Below are 16,788 nucleotides of genomic sequence, written 5' to 3'. Positions count from 1 at the left end.
TGTAATAAAAAAATAGTTACATGCAGCGATATATATGGGCCAGTATCATTACAAGGTGCCTTTTGGTGTCCTATACATAACTCATTTGCCATGATAATATATATATATATATATATATATATATATATATATATATATATATATATATATATATATATATATATATATATATATATATTGGCTATGTTTTTATATTCATAACAAAAGCATTACTTTGCTATTTAGATACATTTTCTTGATTTTTTATTTTAGTTTTGTGTAAGAGCATGTGTGTTATTTTGCTATGTCCCATGCACTGATCATTAAATTTGAAGGATAGTAGAATATTATCAAATCATAAAATGTAAAATGTTGTTCTCCTGTTAATATTTTGTTTGAGTGTATTGATCATTGAGTAATAAAAACAATATTTGTATTTAAAAAAAAATAATAATAATTCGTCCATTTCCATGTGTCAATGGTTGTCCACCCTGTGATGGAAGGGGGAATCCGCCCCTTTAAGAAAAGGCCATCCCCTTTAGTGACATCAGGACAGTAGATTTTTTGTCTCTTTAAAGGCGGGAATTTCAATGGCCAAGGTGAGAAAGTTGTTGACTTTTAAATTGTCCATTTTTTTAATGTGATTGAGAATGTAATTATATTATTTATCATCATCATCATTATATATATATATATATATATATATATATATATATATATATATATATATATATATATATATATATATATATATATATGTATATATATATATAAATTTTTTTTTTGAAGTTGAATAAATACATTTCTGTATTATGTACATTCTGTACATAGTAATATTTACAAAATAATTTAATCATAGCTATATAATCCAGTGTGTGGGAGCTCAGCTAATATACAGTACGCGAGTGTCTACTATTTTTGAGTATTGTAAGGGTTGAAAGGCACTCTATGGTGATACTGACCTATAAGTATAAATAATATATAAACCAGTCTTAAGTCACTTGGGTATATTTGTAGCAATAGCCAAAAATACATTGCATGGGTCAAAATTATAGATTTTTCTTTTATGGCATAAATAATTAGCATATTAAGTAAACCATAAGTTACAAATCATATTTTATGAAAATGTATTGTAAACTTCCTACTGTAAATATATTAAAACTTATTTTTGATTAGTAATATGCATTGCTAAGAACTTCATTTGGAGAACTTCAAAGGTGATTTTCTCAGTATTTAGACTTTTTGCACCCTCAGATTCCAGATTTTCAAATAATTGTATCTCAGCCAAATATTGTCTGATCCTAACAAACCATACATCAAAGGAAAGCTTATTTATATTTGTTGTCCAGGGTCACACACATACACACATATATGATGAATAATGTGTATATATATATATATATATATATATATATATATATATATATATATATATATATATATATATATATATATATATATATATATATATATATACATTTAAATTAAATGACATTAAATAAATGTAAATTTGTGCATTCAGGTTAACAGTTTTTATCTAACATATACTTATGTTTGTGTGTGTGTATAGTTTTGTAAGTTTTGTATATATATTTCACCACACACATCTATAAAATCAGTAGTTTTAGTGGATGACACTTACAAATATCTGCATAATTTTATATCTACATAATGGTTTGTGATGTTGCAGAAAACAAATGGTTCTGTTGTAATTTAGTGTACAGAAATTAATTAGTAAATTAGCTTATGTTCAGATTATGTTAAGTCAGATTTTTGAACAACCATAAACCCTGTATAGTAGCAAGGAAACAATATTCAGAAGCTTTGTGATGGATTAATAAAAGATTGCATAATACATAATATCTATATAAAAAAAAGCCAAATTTAATTGCTGGTTAACACACATAAAGTTAATTCATATTGTTTGTGCCATTTTTGCCCCCCAATCAAGCTGAATTGACCCCATATACTGTAGATCTGTGTGTCAACAACATTTGAAAATTGCCATATATTGCTATTTTGCATAATTGTAAATCTACATATTTGTAATTTGTTCAAGAGGGTCGGCTCACAGATGGTCCTGTTGTAAATTTGTGTGGGATGTTTATTCAAAAAGAAAATACCACACAGATGCCTAAAAACGAAGCATCTGTTTTCAACAAATAAAATGTAATTCAGAAGGAATAATTTTGCCTTTTCAAATGTTTGAGCAGAAAAGATTCTAAATTGCTGCAGAGCCACAGCTGTTGTGAATGCAAAGCAATCAGCTGGGGCATACAGAGGGCAGCCCGTCCTCATACAAGTGCAGTATCACCAGTCTGTTAAAGACAAGTCACGGCTTTCAGACTGAACGATATCTTAGAGTCGACAATGACCTCTGGAAAATCTGGCTTTGGTGGACTGGAGGGAAAAGCAAAGGTGTCTTTCACTGGTGAATAGAAGTGCCCTGGTCTCCAGCGTTAAAATATGAGGAATTTTCTAATATCAGATCACGCATACAAGCTTTGTTTCACACAACCTCCTGAAGCCTCTTTAAAAAAAAAAATAACATGCATGAAAATCAATTTCTATTCTTCTCCTGCTGATCAGAATTTCCAAGTTTGGTTGGGAATTTGCAAACAGAACAAATTCAGTAGCTGAGGTTAATCTTCGCAGACAACCTGGTTCTATGATTTCCAGCTGAAGTTCACAGACAGACACCTTTTGCAATATGGTTTCCATGGGAACGGGAGGAAATGATTTTCTGGCCAGCTGCATTGAAATGAACATCTGTATGCTGTATGTTGTCATTACCTTTAAGGTGATTTACACTAGAGGTTTCAGCTTATTTTCAGCAAGCGTCTTCTAAACTATTCGCCCTTATATTTTCTGTCATGTATTGGCTGTCATGTATTTCAATATGCTTTATTCTACTACACACACACACTGTAAACATTAAATTATTCTATTTTTTCATTCATATTTTATTGCCATCAAATCGATCAGTGGCAGTAGACCAAAAAAAGAATTATTTTAAATAAATGCTGTTCTTTCAAACTTTCTATTAATAAAGAGATTCCTGAAAAACATTGTATATTAAAATATAAACTAGTGCAACTGTTTTAAACATAATAATAATTGCACTGTATTTTATGTATCTTCTATTTTATTCTTAACTGTTTCAATACATTTTAAAGAAGTAATAATACTTTTTGTTCACTGCTTTTGTTGTCATTTTGTTTCTTACAGTATGGATGTTGTATTAATTTTATGATTATTTTAACTCTTTTATGCAACGCACTTTACATAACCATTGTGTATGAAATGTGCTGTATAAATAAAGTTGCTTTATTAATAATAATAATAATAATAATAATGTTTCTCAAGCACCATATTAGACTGATTTGTGGAGGATGAAATGACTGCTGAAAATTGCGCTTTGCCATCACAGGAATAAATTTAAAATGAATTATTCTAAAATATGTTAAAATAGAAAAGTTCTAAGATGCTGCAATTCAGTCTCTTTATGTTAGCAGATAACACTGTCTGGCAAGAGAAGGTATCATTGTCTCCTGAATCCCTGTAAAATTCCCTCGAAATGGGATGACTGTCATTAGGGCACAAGTTAAACATCTTTAGATAGCTGCATGCTACATTCTTCCATGTGCAAGGTTTCAATCAAACTTGCTATTTGATTATCAAAACTTTCAAAGCACTTTCGATTTGTCTTAAGCCGCAGGAAATTCAAGGGGACATCTGGAAGGATGTCTGCAGATTATTTGCAATTTTGTGTGTATTAGACATCAATGAGAGGCCTGCTCAGACTTTGGCTGGAACCCACCTCACCTCGGGCTCATTACAGTGCAGACTGGCCCATAATCCCCCTTAATTCCTCGTTGTCGCTCATTCTCTCTTTAAGCCACTCTAGTCCGGCACAGCCAATGAACGGAGGGCCTGTGGAGGCACACAGGTATTGGCTTTTCCTTCCAGGCATGCAGTCTGTCTTTGTAGTTCTCCACAGGAGTCAGCGAGGCTATCACTTACCGTGCCAAACTCATTCCCTCCACCTCAGACGTTACCAGCAGATAATGTCAGTGCAAGACTTGCATTCATTAGCATCGGCCTGGAATTGAGAGGCCCCGTGAGAAAGAGCGGGAAGACATGGCGTTCAGCTTGTCCATTAAAAAGGGGTTTCTTCAACTATAGGCACTTTCATGTCCCAAGGAATGATTTTTATAAAAAAAATCATGCTTCATTTATTTTTGCTAGTTTTCAAATGCCTTTTATGTTTCAGCATCATACACACACACAAACACACACACACACACACACACTCATACATACATACAATGTTATTAAAATTATTGCTAGAAAATCATTAGGAAAATTATTTTGTGTCATTTCAAATTAAAATGTAAAAAAGAAGGAATGTCTCCACACATTTTCAGAGCTTTCTATAAGGGTTTTTTGAAAGTTGAATCAAACATTCTTAACATTAATACAATGTTTGTTCAAAGTTTCTTAATAATGTTCTTAAACATTAAAACAAAAATTAGTGATTAATCGTATCCAAAATCAGTTTTTCTTTACATGCTATATGTATGTTTACTATGTTTATTTATTATGTATAAATACACACACCTACAGTATATTTTTTGAAAATATTTACATGTACATACATCTATATATTTATATTATTATATTTTAAACTATATATAAATATATTTAATTTATTAAATATTAAATATTAATTTTATTAAATATATTTATTTAAGTTCGTATTTATATATACATAATAAATATACGCAGTACACGCTCATATATTATGTAAACAAAAACGTTTTTTTTTTTTTTGGATGTGATTAATCAAGATTAATTGTTTGACAGCACTAATAAAAATTCTATTAATACATCATTAATGCAACATTTTAGTTGGATGTTTGTCTATTCGTTTTTATTAAATGTTACTATTTGTTTCAGAACATTGGGGGGAAAAAAACATTCCCTTAATGTTTGCAAAATGATAAAATGGAATGTCCCTTAATGTTTATATATAACCAAATAAAAAAAACATTAAAAAAAAAATGCAAAACATTCTCAGAACATGTAAAGTATGTTTAAAGGAAGCTAAATTTTTCATAGTACATACAATACCAAAAGTGCTTATAGTTGAAGAGAAGACTTTCTGTATTGTGCAGACTTTAAGGTAATACATCAATGTATAGTAAATCCACGCAATTATGTATTTCATAAGTATGCTGCAACATGTTTAAAAGTTTGACTGAAGTGAGAAACTGGGTCAATTACGGCAAGAGACACAGATGGCTGTTTGTTCCACTGGTCAAAAGTGAACCATTTATGTTGAGAAATCAGTGGGTGTCAGGAAATGTATCTTTTTTTGTCTCATCGATTCCCCACATTCCTGGTTTAGAGTGCAAATGCCCTTCCAACAGTGAAGAAACACAGATAATTGGCCACCGTTGACAAGTTTGTCCAGTAGCTGTGTTAGATTTGCTTTTTAACCATGAACATTTAGTTAGAGGTCTAGAGCAACACATGGCAATGAACTGCTTGAAGTATATCTCAATGTTTTATTTGTTTTAATGACTTTTGCCTTGCCCAGACAAGCACACACAAAAACAAAATCCCAAACAGCCACTTATATTAAAACTCAGAAATGAAATAGAGTGTCTTTCAGTACACTATAAGATAGTATTTAATTAAGCAAAGAACAGCTGCAAAGGGCAAGTACTAGTATTATGTAGACTATAGAGCTCTTTAATTCCAAACCTGTTAATCAGAGAACTCAATGCCTGACATCAAAGGATCAAGAATGTGTCGATTGTAATGAGCAGTATCATAAAAAAAGAGGCATGTGGGCAATTGGCAAAGTAAATGGTGTCAAAGTCTACAGATTTTATTGCTGATTGGAGACAGTGCAACCCTGAACGTAAATGAGATTTTGAGAAGATGAAGTGCAAAACAAGGGCTGACTCTTCAGATGATAAAATTATAAACATTCTTTGCATGTAACTCACTATGATGTGTTTGAAATATGTTAAATATTATATACAAAAATATATAGCTATCTGTATCTTCCCTTATTGTAAAACTTTAAATTAATGCTAACCATTAAACAAGTTACAATCAATAAATCAGTAGGGGAATAATAATAAATGTAGAAAAATATCTATCTACATTATGTATAATTAATGGTGAAAATATATTCAGAAAATCCATCAATATAGTTTAACAGAAAGCAAATGTCAAAATCAAATCTTACTGTTGCAAGTACAGAAATATACAATAGTCTATTGTGTCTGGTAGAATAGAGTGTTTTACAAGATTATATTTGGATGCTTTTGAAGTGATTAAACAAATGTATTTTGAAGGGCAGATGTTCCCTGGACCTGATCTATGTGAAAAACAACAGAACCATATGTTATGCATCATGTAAATTGCCAACCATTACCCAACATTTCCAGAAGAGTGGTGGCAAATTCCTTTAATCCTATGAAACAAAACAAAGGGTATAAACATATGCTAGTGCACATTAAATACACACACACACACACACAAAAAAAAACAAAAACAAAACAAAACAAAAAAAACACCAACAACATAAATCTTTAGGTTTTTATTCAGTTGTCATTTGCACTCAATTTAATTATATTAAATGAGATTACAATTGTAAAATGTTAACTTAAACCATTGAAGTTAAGTTGGGCCTACATGAATCATTTATGTTGCATTAAAACTGAAAATTAGGCAGTGGATTTCTAGTTCCCAGCATGCTTTACATAGGGATAGACCAGGAGAATACATGTTAAAATGAAGTGCTGTTTAACGTGTTTTTGGTGAAGGGAAATACATAATACAAATTGTTGTTTAGTTATTTTTGGCATTTTAAAGAGTTTATGTTTATGTTGATTTTTGGGGTTACCATTATGGTGAAGTATAGACTTTGTGGTTAGCCTATAGGCTAATGTGCTAATGTCATGAGAATGCAATAGTAATCGTGTGCACATTTTAGTACATTGAGGGAACGAATTACTAAATCGTGCTCACAATTTATTTATTTTTTCTTGCATGTCATGTGCGTGGCTCCGTATAAATATGAGAATTAAACAAAAAAATAAATAAAGGAAATCAGTTTGAGGGCCAGCATGTGATTTACACAGTCTATATTATCATAATTTCTACCCTTCACAATAAAACGATCATAAAACATTAACATGCGGGTATAACAGCTATTGACAACCTAAGCACAAGCTGTACTCTTCACCACAATGGTAATCAAAAAGACAAACAAACAAGAAACACCCTTTTATGTTGTTTGAACTCTTTTAAATGTTCAAAATAACTAAACATTAAAAACTTAAATTCTAACAGGTCTTTCCATTTTCATAAAAATGCTGAAAAAAATACGCAACTTTGCACAAAAGCACCAGTCTGAACAGAAACAACACTGGTTGGATCAACAAGAGTGAATTATGTTCAGGGAACATTCACAGAATATGTCAAATGAAATTGGTGTGATCTCATAAAATTAGCATGAATTTTAATATGAATGAATGTCAGTATATTTAACTTAAAGTTCAAATAAATCAGTTTAAATGCATGGAAATGTGCATCATAATTTTATTAATTTAGACCAACGAGCTATTTTTTTTCAGTGTATCTTTTGAACATTGTTAACCTGGTACACAAGTAAACTTGGATATTTCTGCATATAGTGAGAGCTACACTTAATAACGTCAATGAATCCTAATCAGTGCAGACCGGTATGCCATGTTTCCAATTTTCAGTTCTTTGTCATGGTGAACTTGAGAGCAACGATTACAAAAAAATGACAAAATCTTGCAAACCACTAAGACCCCTCGTGCCCAGAGAAGTGACTGATTGCCTTCACAATGGGCAATTAAAGCAATGTGGTCTAGGGAAAAAAAAAAACTGAAGTGTGAGTTTCCAGCAGGTCTGAGTCCATTTGGATGTGTTTGGCCTGAGGCATGGCTCACTGGAGAGAGTTAACAGCAGAATAAATACCCATCTTTGCAGTCATTATTAGGCTTAGAGCATAATATGCCCGAAACTTGCATCGGTCCTGCTATGGTTTGTTACGGTTTACTGGTGTATTAAGAAGGGCCATGGAGATTATGATGGGATGTCTGTCAATCTGCATCCAACCCAACTACCCCCTGGTGCTATCATGGCCTCTCCTTGATCTTGTGCAAATCTCGCCCTTCATAGGGGATGAGGGGAATTGGATCGTGCAGGCAGTTGAGCAAAGGCTTGTTTTGATGTTTATTCATTTGCTCAGCGCTCAATCCAAGAATGCAGAAAAGTGGACCTCTGATACACAGTTTCTATCAAACTTTAATGAGGCTGAATAAATTAGCGACACAAATGATGTTGTTTTAGAATTTTACATCATTAACTTTGTCTCTTTGTACAAAATTCTGCATATTTCATGGCAACAAATGCTCTCGTTTCAGAAGGGGGCACATGCTTTCATCAACCAATTTCTGTGAAAGACTGAAATGTTCAACTTGGTCTCAAGTTCCCCTGGAGTATGTGTACCCCAAGTCAATCAGAAGGTTGTTTGAGGCAAAGTCTCAACTCTGATGCAACTCTGTTCCTACATGAAGCCTGACTGGCTCTATCATTCCAGTCTGGATACCACATTTGGGGCAGGTAAAGCAGATGTCAGCGATCATGTGGCTCTTGAGGCAGTAGTAGCAGAACACGTGTTTGCAGCCGGCTGAATGGGGCATTGTGGGCCACTCCTCGCAGATGGCACACTCAGTCAAGTGGGTCTCATCCGAACCTTCCGTTCCTCTCAGGTCCTTCAGAGGGGAGAACAGAGCAGTGACACTGGCCTTTAGCTTCCACATGTTTATGAGAGGCATCAGGAAGATGAGGAACTCGGCAAAGCCATGCCACAACAGCTCCCGGTTCAAGAATTGGAAGTTGATGTCTCGTGGTCCCTGGGGTCCCCTGAAGACAGGCTGCACACCCAGCAACCTTTCGGTAATTGTTGGATAGGTTCCTCTTTGGAGGAACAGTAGGAAGTTGACCAGGCTGGCCACTTTGGTAAGGGCAGTCAAGATCCTAAGTATCTTGCGAGCCATCCGTGCATTGGATTCTACAGGGTGGTTGAGGAACAAGCTATGGGAACGTTCTCTTAGCCACTTTTCGCCGACCGTCAGCAGAGCGAACCAGAACTTCTGTGGCCGGCTCATGGGCAGGTACTTATGTCCCGGGATAAGAGCGTTCTTGTACCGGATATTGAGCAGTGATTGGCCCACGGTGGCACTGTTAGAGTAGACGGTGAACCTCCACAGAAGGAGCTGGAGAAGGGCCTTGAGTTCTGGTTCAACAGGGGTTAAGAGCCCAGGCTTGAAATGCTGGAAACATTGGGTGAACTGTGACCAAACAAGCTGTTCCAGTGCACCATCCAGTTCAAAAGCATCCAGTTGACTGATTCTCAAAACCCGAGATAATGGGCTTGGGCTGGCCTTGGCGAAAGGCTTGTCACCTCCAGCTCCAGCTACAAGCAGAAGAAGCAAATGGTTATGCATTTTTGCATTTGAGCTGAAATCACTTTTCACATGTAAAACCCGTCCTAAATTCCCTTTTAGCTGTGCAGGGCAGAGGCACAGGAGGTCTTACGCTGTTCCCTCTCGAGATTCAGTCTGAGGACAAATCACATCACAGGAGATTATCCCAACAGCATAGGCTTGGAAAGGCAGTAAACATCCGCTATGTGGAACTACTTTACTTTGACGGCTTTTTATAAGGGATCTAAGAACTGTGACGTTTGGCAATTTTTCATGGAGTGCGTTTGTATCGGGCTGAGTTTATCTCTTTAAACGTGATGGTTATAAAATGAGAGCCAGGAGCTGCGGTGACCACCTCTCAGCTTAGGACTGGATTTGGACAATATCTGAAATAAATTGGCTTATGAAAATTGCAGAAAGCATCTCCAAATCTTTAAGGAAAGTCTTTTTTCAATACTTCAGGTTCATCTGTGCTTAAAAACTTCACCCATTTAAGAATGAAACTTAAATGGACAATAAAAAAGGATGCAAGATGTTCATGAATCGGTTGAAAAATTATCTGCTTTAAACACATGTTGGAAACTGAAGATACGCTTATTGTATAATCAGTCAAAACTTCCCCTTTTAGGCTGCAGATTATGTTTTGTACGTGTCAAGGTTTACAGACCAGTTCAATAGTTTCTCAGCTAAGGAAAAAATCCTTCACTGCATGGCAGTACTTGGCCAGGTGAGACAAATCATTTCGGCAGGCCACTCTTGGGATACGGCTTTTCCATGTTCTCGTCATAGACTTTTATTGAGCAGTTTACAAGTTATGAATGAATATGTTTTATTTGAGAACATAATATTGACAGCAACCTATCAATAGTAATGTGACTATTGTCAAGGGCCTGTCAATAGTAATGTAATTATGATTTAGAGGATCACACAGATGTTAGCTCGGGCAAGTAACATCTCTTATAGGACTGCTATCAATATCAGGATTACTATTGACATGTTCTCTCAGACTCAAAGTACTTGCCAAATATATAATAACTAGACACTTTTGTCAATGTGCCCTGCCTATAAAAATTAAGCATTTGAAAGTACAGGGCTTTAACTGGAAAGCTGAAAATCCATGCGTCTTATATAATCGGCCAAATTCGTAATCAATGGCTGTGTTTACCTCTATTGCAATCAGAAGACCTGGCCTACACGGAGCGCAATGATTCATACACGTTTACAGTCCCACTACAGTGCACTCAGAAAAAAAAATCTGTGACAAATAGCCAATGAAAACATGGCCTAGCTGAAACAATAGTATTCTGCATAAACAACTGGAAACAATAAGTATACTGATTTCCTCATTAGCTATATATTTCAACTATATGACCGCTCTGTTATTTATAACCCTACTGCAATTTACAGTTGAATTTTCTAGGAAATGGAGCCCATTTTCAGGCTGCAAAATGGATGGGGAACACGCATATAAGGTTATATCAGCCAAGTCAAGGTCCTGACAAGCAGCCTTAAATGACAAATGCCTGACACCAGCACGGGCTATAAAACATGTTCTCCTGAGGCAGCCCACTGGAGGCTCAGGCTTGCAGTTCTGCAACTGATAAGCTGGGTCACAGAGTCACCTTGGGCTGAGCATTACAAGGCGGTAGGCCGTGATATTCCTGCAGCGACTGGACAATTTGGAATCTGGAGATTTTTAGGAAGCCTGTGGTTATGTGACCTTGCTTTTGACATTTTGTCAGCTTTTGCATCTTTGGGGCAAGTCGGAGAAGACCTTACTTCTGTTTATTTAAACAACAACAACATACATACATACATACATACATACATACATACATATATATATAATGTTATATTATTATATTTATAAATGTATATTATGTTACATAAGTTTTGGGTAAGTAAGAATGTAAAAAAAATTCTGAAAAGTCAAAACACAGTGGATAGTAGTACTGTGAAATATTATTACAATTTGCAACAACCGTTTCTATTTTAATATATATATATATAAAAAAAAACAATCCTCTGTTTTTTTTCAGCATCATTACTCCAGTCTTCAGCACTGTTGGGAACGTTACTTTAAAAAAGTAATTAGTTATAGTTACTCACTACTTGTTCAAAAAAGTAACCGAGTTAGTAACTGAATTACTTTATAATAAAAGTAACTCGTTACCAGGGAAAGTAACTATTTGCGTTACTGTAAAAAAATGAGTAGAACAGACAGGTGTTCGTACATATCTTTCGATATATACTGCACCATTATTTTTATCCTGTACTTTAAGTATTATCTTTGTAAGAAAAGTGTTTTTGGCCACTAGCTTTGCAGATGCATGTGTCACACATTACATGTACACATTACATGCAGGTTCTTGCCTTTGACCACAATGAATTTGAAGTAGTGCTTATATCTCCACCTTGAAAATGCCAACTTTTCATCGGATTGCTCCTGACTCGCCATCTCTGCTGCTGGCTGCTGCGAATACCTGTGTTTAGCTTTTGCGAGCGTGTGTGTGTGTTTGGCGCCGCTGGCGCGTGTGCTGGCATGTGTAAAAACACTGTCTCTGATTTGCTACCATGAAACACATGACTCTGCCTTAGCCAATCATAATGGCTTATCTCGTTATTAACCCACCTCCACACTCGCTGTGTGAGCCAGGGGTGCGCTCGGATTGCATAGTAAATAAATCAATGCATAGTAATGCACCGCATTTAACGCCCAGTAATGTTAACGGCGTTATAACGATGGGAAAAGTAATTAGTTAGATTACCCCGTTACTGAAAAAATAACGTCGTTACCTAACGCCGTTCTTTTAAACTGCGTTATTCCAAATAATGGTCTTCAGTGTCACATAATCCTTCAGAAATCAGTCTAATATGCTGATTTGGTGGTATCAATATTGAAAAGATTTTTGTTGATTAATATATATTTTTTTAAACCATAATACATTGCTTACAGTATTATTTGATGAATAAAAAGCTAAAGAACAGTATTTTTCATTTTAAATGTATTTTCTGTAAATTATGATCAATTTAATGCGTCCTCAATAAAATTAAGAATTCTTAAAAAAAAAAACTTTTTTTTTACTGAGCCCAAACATTCAAAAAGCATATTACATTATATTTGATGATTAAAATTATACAGTATAAACTAAAATATATGTATTTGCCAAATATTTCAGTGTCTCTTATAAAAAACGAAATTACATACCAGAAGGGTTTTATTATCCTTTGCTTAAATGTGTCACTTTGTATTTCCAGTGGCAGACGTGGTGTCACTCAGTCAAAAACTTTGCTTGCTTTAATCATTTGAGTGATTAAGGTTACAGAGCTTCTGCACCCTTTTCATCTGGCAGAAGAATTAGCAAGTCTGCTTGTTTTGCATTCAACTGTTAACTCGGTCCCAGAAGTATCTGAATATTATTATGATATTACACTGATGGGTCTGTCAGTTTCTGAATTTTAAAGGTGATGTCATCCTGAAATGGGATTAGGACTGCTAAAATACCCATCCTGTGACCGTTCTAATTGTTCTATGTCTGTATCATAAAATATGAATGTCTGCAAAAGCACTTGGGGTTCAAGGTCTGGTCCTAATGTCTCATCAAACTGCCCCATTTCTCTAATTACCAATGAATCACAAGAACCCCGGTCTAACAAAACTTAACGTCTGAGAAAATAGCAGCTAGGTCTGACACAAAGATATGCTTTGCTAAATCTTGTTTGCACAAAAAGTAAATTATTCAAAAGAATTAATTGATTTTGTGAGTATGAAGGTGGAAGATTTAAAGCCTTAAGTACAGAGTTAGGCAGAAAAAAACTGCTTAAAAACACATGAAACATTTAAAGGCTGAGGCAGCAGGAATGACTGAAGAGAACAGTTAATAAATGAGAAATCTGTGAAGATGCATATTAAGGTGTACAGAGGGCAGTCAGGCTTTGCTGTGTCCACATAAAGGATCTCCGCTTCAATACATTTGTCTTGTAATTTTTCATCACCTTTAAGAGATGATGTATTTGCATAAAACAGCATTTCATCTTTTTATGATAACCATTTTCTTCTATTTAAAAAAAGCAGATTAGAAGCAGCTACAGCAAAAACACCATCCTTATTCCATGACACCACATAACAAACCACTGCCCTTAAAATCATGTTTATGTACGAGAATTGTTTTTCTTCTCACCCTCATCCAGATTTGGCTTAGCAAGGGCATGTAATGTAATAATAAAAGCCTCCATGTTTATATGAAGCAGCAGCTTGGTAAACATTTTACCCACAAATGGAAGAAAGACTCCAAGCTCAGTTTCAAACACAGCTGCAAAACGACCCAACAATATAGTCTGCTTTTTACATTTGAATCCATTTAAATTAAACCCTGGCAAAAATCCATAACTTTTTGACCTGGGCTGAGATCATACTGCAACCTGACATCAACTCCATTCATTATGTTAAGTTAGAGCTCAATCAAATCCACAGCAATAAGCTGTCCTAATTCTGTACGATGACGGCATTTCTGATCACTCTAAAACTTAATGCAGAAATTTACACTTTAAAGTCAGTAAAAACCCATCCTATAATGTACTGTGTTAATATGAGTGAATTTCTCATATTGATTTTTCACAGGTGTTTTGCATAGTGATGTGTTTTGGGGTTGAAGGAAATGCCTGTAAACTTAATGAAAATTGAACCAGTAAATGTCTGCTAGGACATTTTCCGTTTTTCTACAGATTTATTTATTTTTTTGTTATGGTGCTTTAATGGTTGCACTTTATTTTAAAGCAAGAACGTGCACTTGCGTGTATTTACAGTGTACTTAGGCCTACCTAAGAAAGTACTGGTAATATAGGGTAACTACATGGGTCAAGATTAGGTTCATGGTAAGTAACTAGTTATTACCTAGTTACCTACTGTAGTTTGACATGAGAGTGGTAGCTAATGCCATGTAACCAGTTGGAAAATAAATAAATACATAAAATAAACAAAACGTCATGCCTCCATGCTCTGACAAGCTAATGTTTGTTATTTTATGATGGTCTAACGGGTGTGCACATAGACCTGAATAAGACAAAATGGTATATATATATATATATATATATATATATATATATATAGATATATTTATATATAGATATATTTATATATAGATATATTTATATATATATATATATATATATATATATATATATATATATATATATATATATATTGTTACTGTATAAACGTGATGAGATCTACTGCAACCTGGTTAATAACAATACTGCTATTGCAAATATAAACAATAAAATATTAATATATTAGTTTAATGTCGACCACCAACACTGAATTCGTGTATTATTATGCATTGATAACACACACAAATCTAATGTTAGACTGGCTTGGGAAGAAACGACGCTCTGTCCTGCACAAAACTGAATGCAACTTGATACAGAATGTTTTCTCACAATGTCTGGCTAACTGAGATTTGACAAGATCAAATAAATGTAGTATAATTACCCATGATAAGACTGAAAGTCCACGATCGGACTCGGTCGAAACTGTCACGCTTTTCTTCCTTTTTCCGGGTTATCTCTGTTAACCCCTCCTTTAAGCAGATGAGCCAATAGCAAATTGTATTTTCTCTGCACCCCTGATCACATGCATCCAATCGCAATATCTGATTGAGCGAAGCAAACATGAATCCCATCGCTCTGTGCGTGTGGGGGAGGCGTTGCTTCAGGCAAGTCTTCATGCATTGGCGTCTGCCAATAAACCTCCCAATCAAAATCGATAGCGCTGTTCTACAGCAAGTTTTAACCAATCGCTATCAAGCAGGGGCGGGCTCTAATGAGCAGCACGCGTTCAAGGACGGAGGTTGTTTGTAAATTGTAACAGAGGGATAAGGAGAGTAAATAAGTGAAACGCTTACGGCGTATAAATGAGTAAAAGCATTTGCTTCAGTTTTACATTTTGTTTTCCTTGAAAAACGTTGTGTAAAATGTGCAACTGTTCTGTTAAATGCTCTCCGCACCTGCACAGTTCACGTAATATCATCAGCTAAGAAATGACCTTAGTTATATATAGTGTGTATGTGTTTGTTTATTATTGGGGATACATTTGGTATTTCATAGTCAAGTTAAGAATAAAAATCTATACCTGCAATTATAGAATCACCCATAAATATATATTATTAGTTATAATGAGTGATTATTATTTGTCACAGTGATGGCAAGCAACAGTGGCATGTAAGTTATATTGTCTGTCAGATTATAGAATTTTGGACTTGCATTTCAGACAGTTAGGACACATAGATACTATATAGAATCTATTCATCTGGAAGTGTAGACACTGTATGGGCTGTTGATCAGCTTTTAAAAAGCTATTGTACACAAGATTGTTGACTATTGTGCATAGGACAATATACACACTCTTATATACTGTACTTTTTCAAGTCCTCAAGGTATAGGTTTCATGAAGATAATAATTTGAAACCTTGTGGATTCTTCACCATTTGTGGAAATTGTGTTTATTGCTGAAAGAATGTTAAAGAGTTTGTATACAACAATTCATCACTGCACGTAGGAAATGTTATATATGTATGTGTAGCAAATAAGGACAGCTGGGCTTTTCCCAGAAGAGACACATTAAGATTACTAATAATTTCTGCTATAATAGGGACAACATGATCTGTAGCTCTCTAGGTGAACATTGGCATTACCTTCTTCAATATGCACTAACTGCTATTTAGTATGTGCGCCGCTAATAGATATTTTAATAATTCATCAGTATGTATTGTAAATTATTCACCTCCCGCTATGGTCACTGGTGCAGTTGAACCTAACCTAGTTTAAAGCCATTCATCCTGACAGAAGTAAGATTGATCATTTAGGTTAAACGTAGGTGGGTTATAATGTGTCATGCAACAAATAACATGCATTTGGCTAATATTTAGTCTAAAGTCAATATAACCCGTTATCACTGCAAATGGCCCCTAAAATGCAGACAACATTAAACGCCACTCAGTTTACAGAGGAGTTCATTAGCTAGACCACACAATATTGATGCCGGGGTATCATATGAACTTCATTTCTATCCGTCTATGTTTTCAAGAATCAGCAGAATTAGATTGAAGACTGCATCTCTGATGTCCCAGAGGCATATGCTGTTGTCCCTTGACTGCACTAACCATTGTTCTAATGTACATAATTGGCAATTGAATAGATTCAGAGCATTAAAAGCTGCTTATTTGCCTCTTGCAATGTAAAGAATGCTTCAAACTTGGTAATATGAGCTCCA

General features: G+C 34.6%; 1 protein-coding gene across 1 annotated transcript; it reads right to left on the bottom strand.

Annotated features, from left to right (window-relative positions):
* Positions 1 to 6,580: 6,580 nt before the first annotated feature.
* LOC113073244 (peroxisome biogenesis factor 2-like) lies at positions 6,581 to 15,169 on the bottom strand. Its single transcript, XM_026246119.1, has 2 exons — positions 15,010 to 15,169; positions 6,581 to 9,508 (listed from the first exon to the last, which is right to left on the bottom strand). The coding sequence occupies exons 1-2, from the start codon at positions 15,011 to 15,013 to the stop codon at positions 8,574 to 8,576; spliced, it is 939 nt and encodes a 312-aa protein (XP_026101904.1). The 5' UTR covers positions 15,014 to 15,169; the 3' UTR covers positions 6,581 to 8,573.
* Between the last annotated feature and the right edge of the window lie 1,619 nt (positions 15,170 to 16,788).

Source organism: Carassius auratus, unplaced genomic scaffold, assembly GCF_003368295.1.
Source record: "Carassius auratus strain Wakin unplaced genomic scaffold, ASM336829v1 scaf_tig00011675, whole genome shotgun sequence".
Lineage (NCBI taxonomy): Eukaryota > Metazoa > Chordata > Actinopteri > Cypriniformes > Cyprinidae > Carassius > Carassius auratus.
Note: the sequence above shows the minus strand (reverse complement) of the source record. Positions and strands in the feature narration are given on the sequence as shown.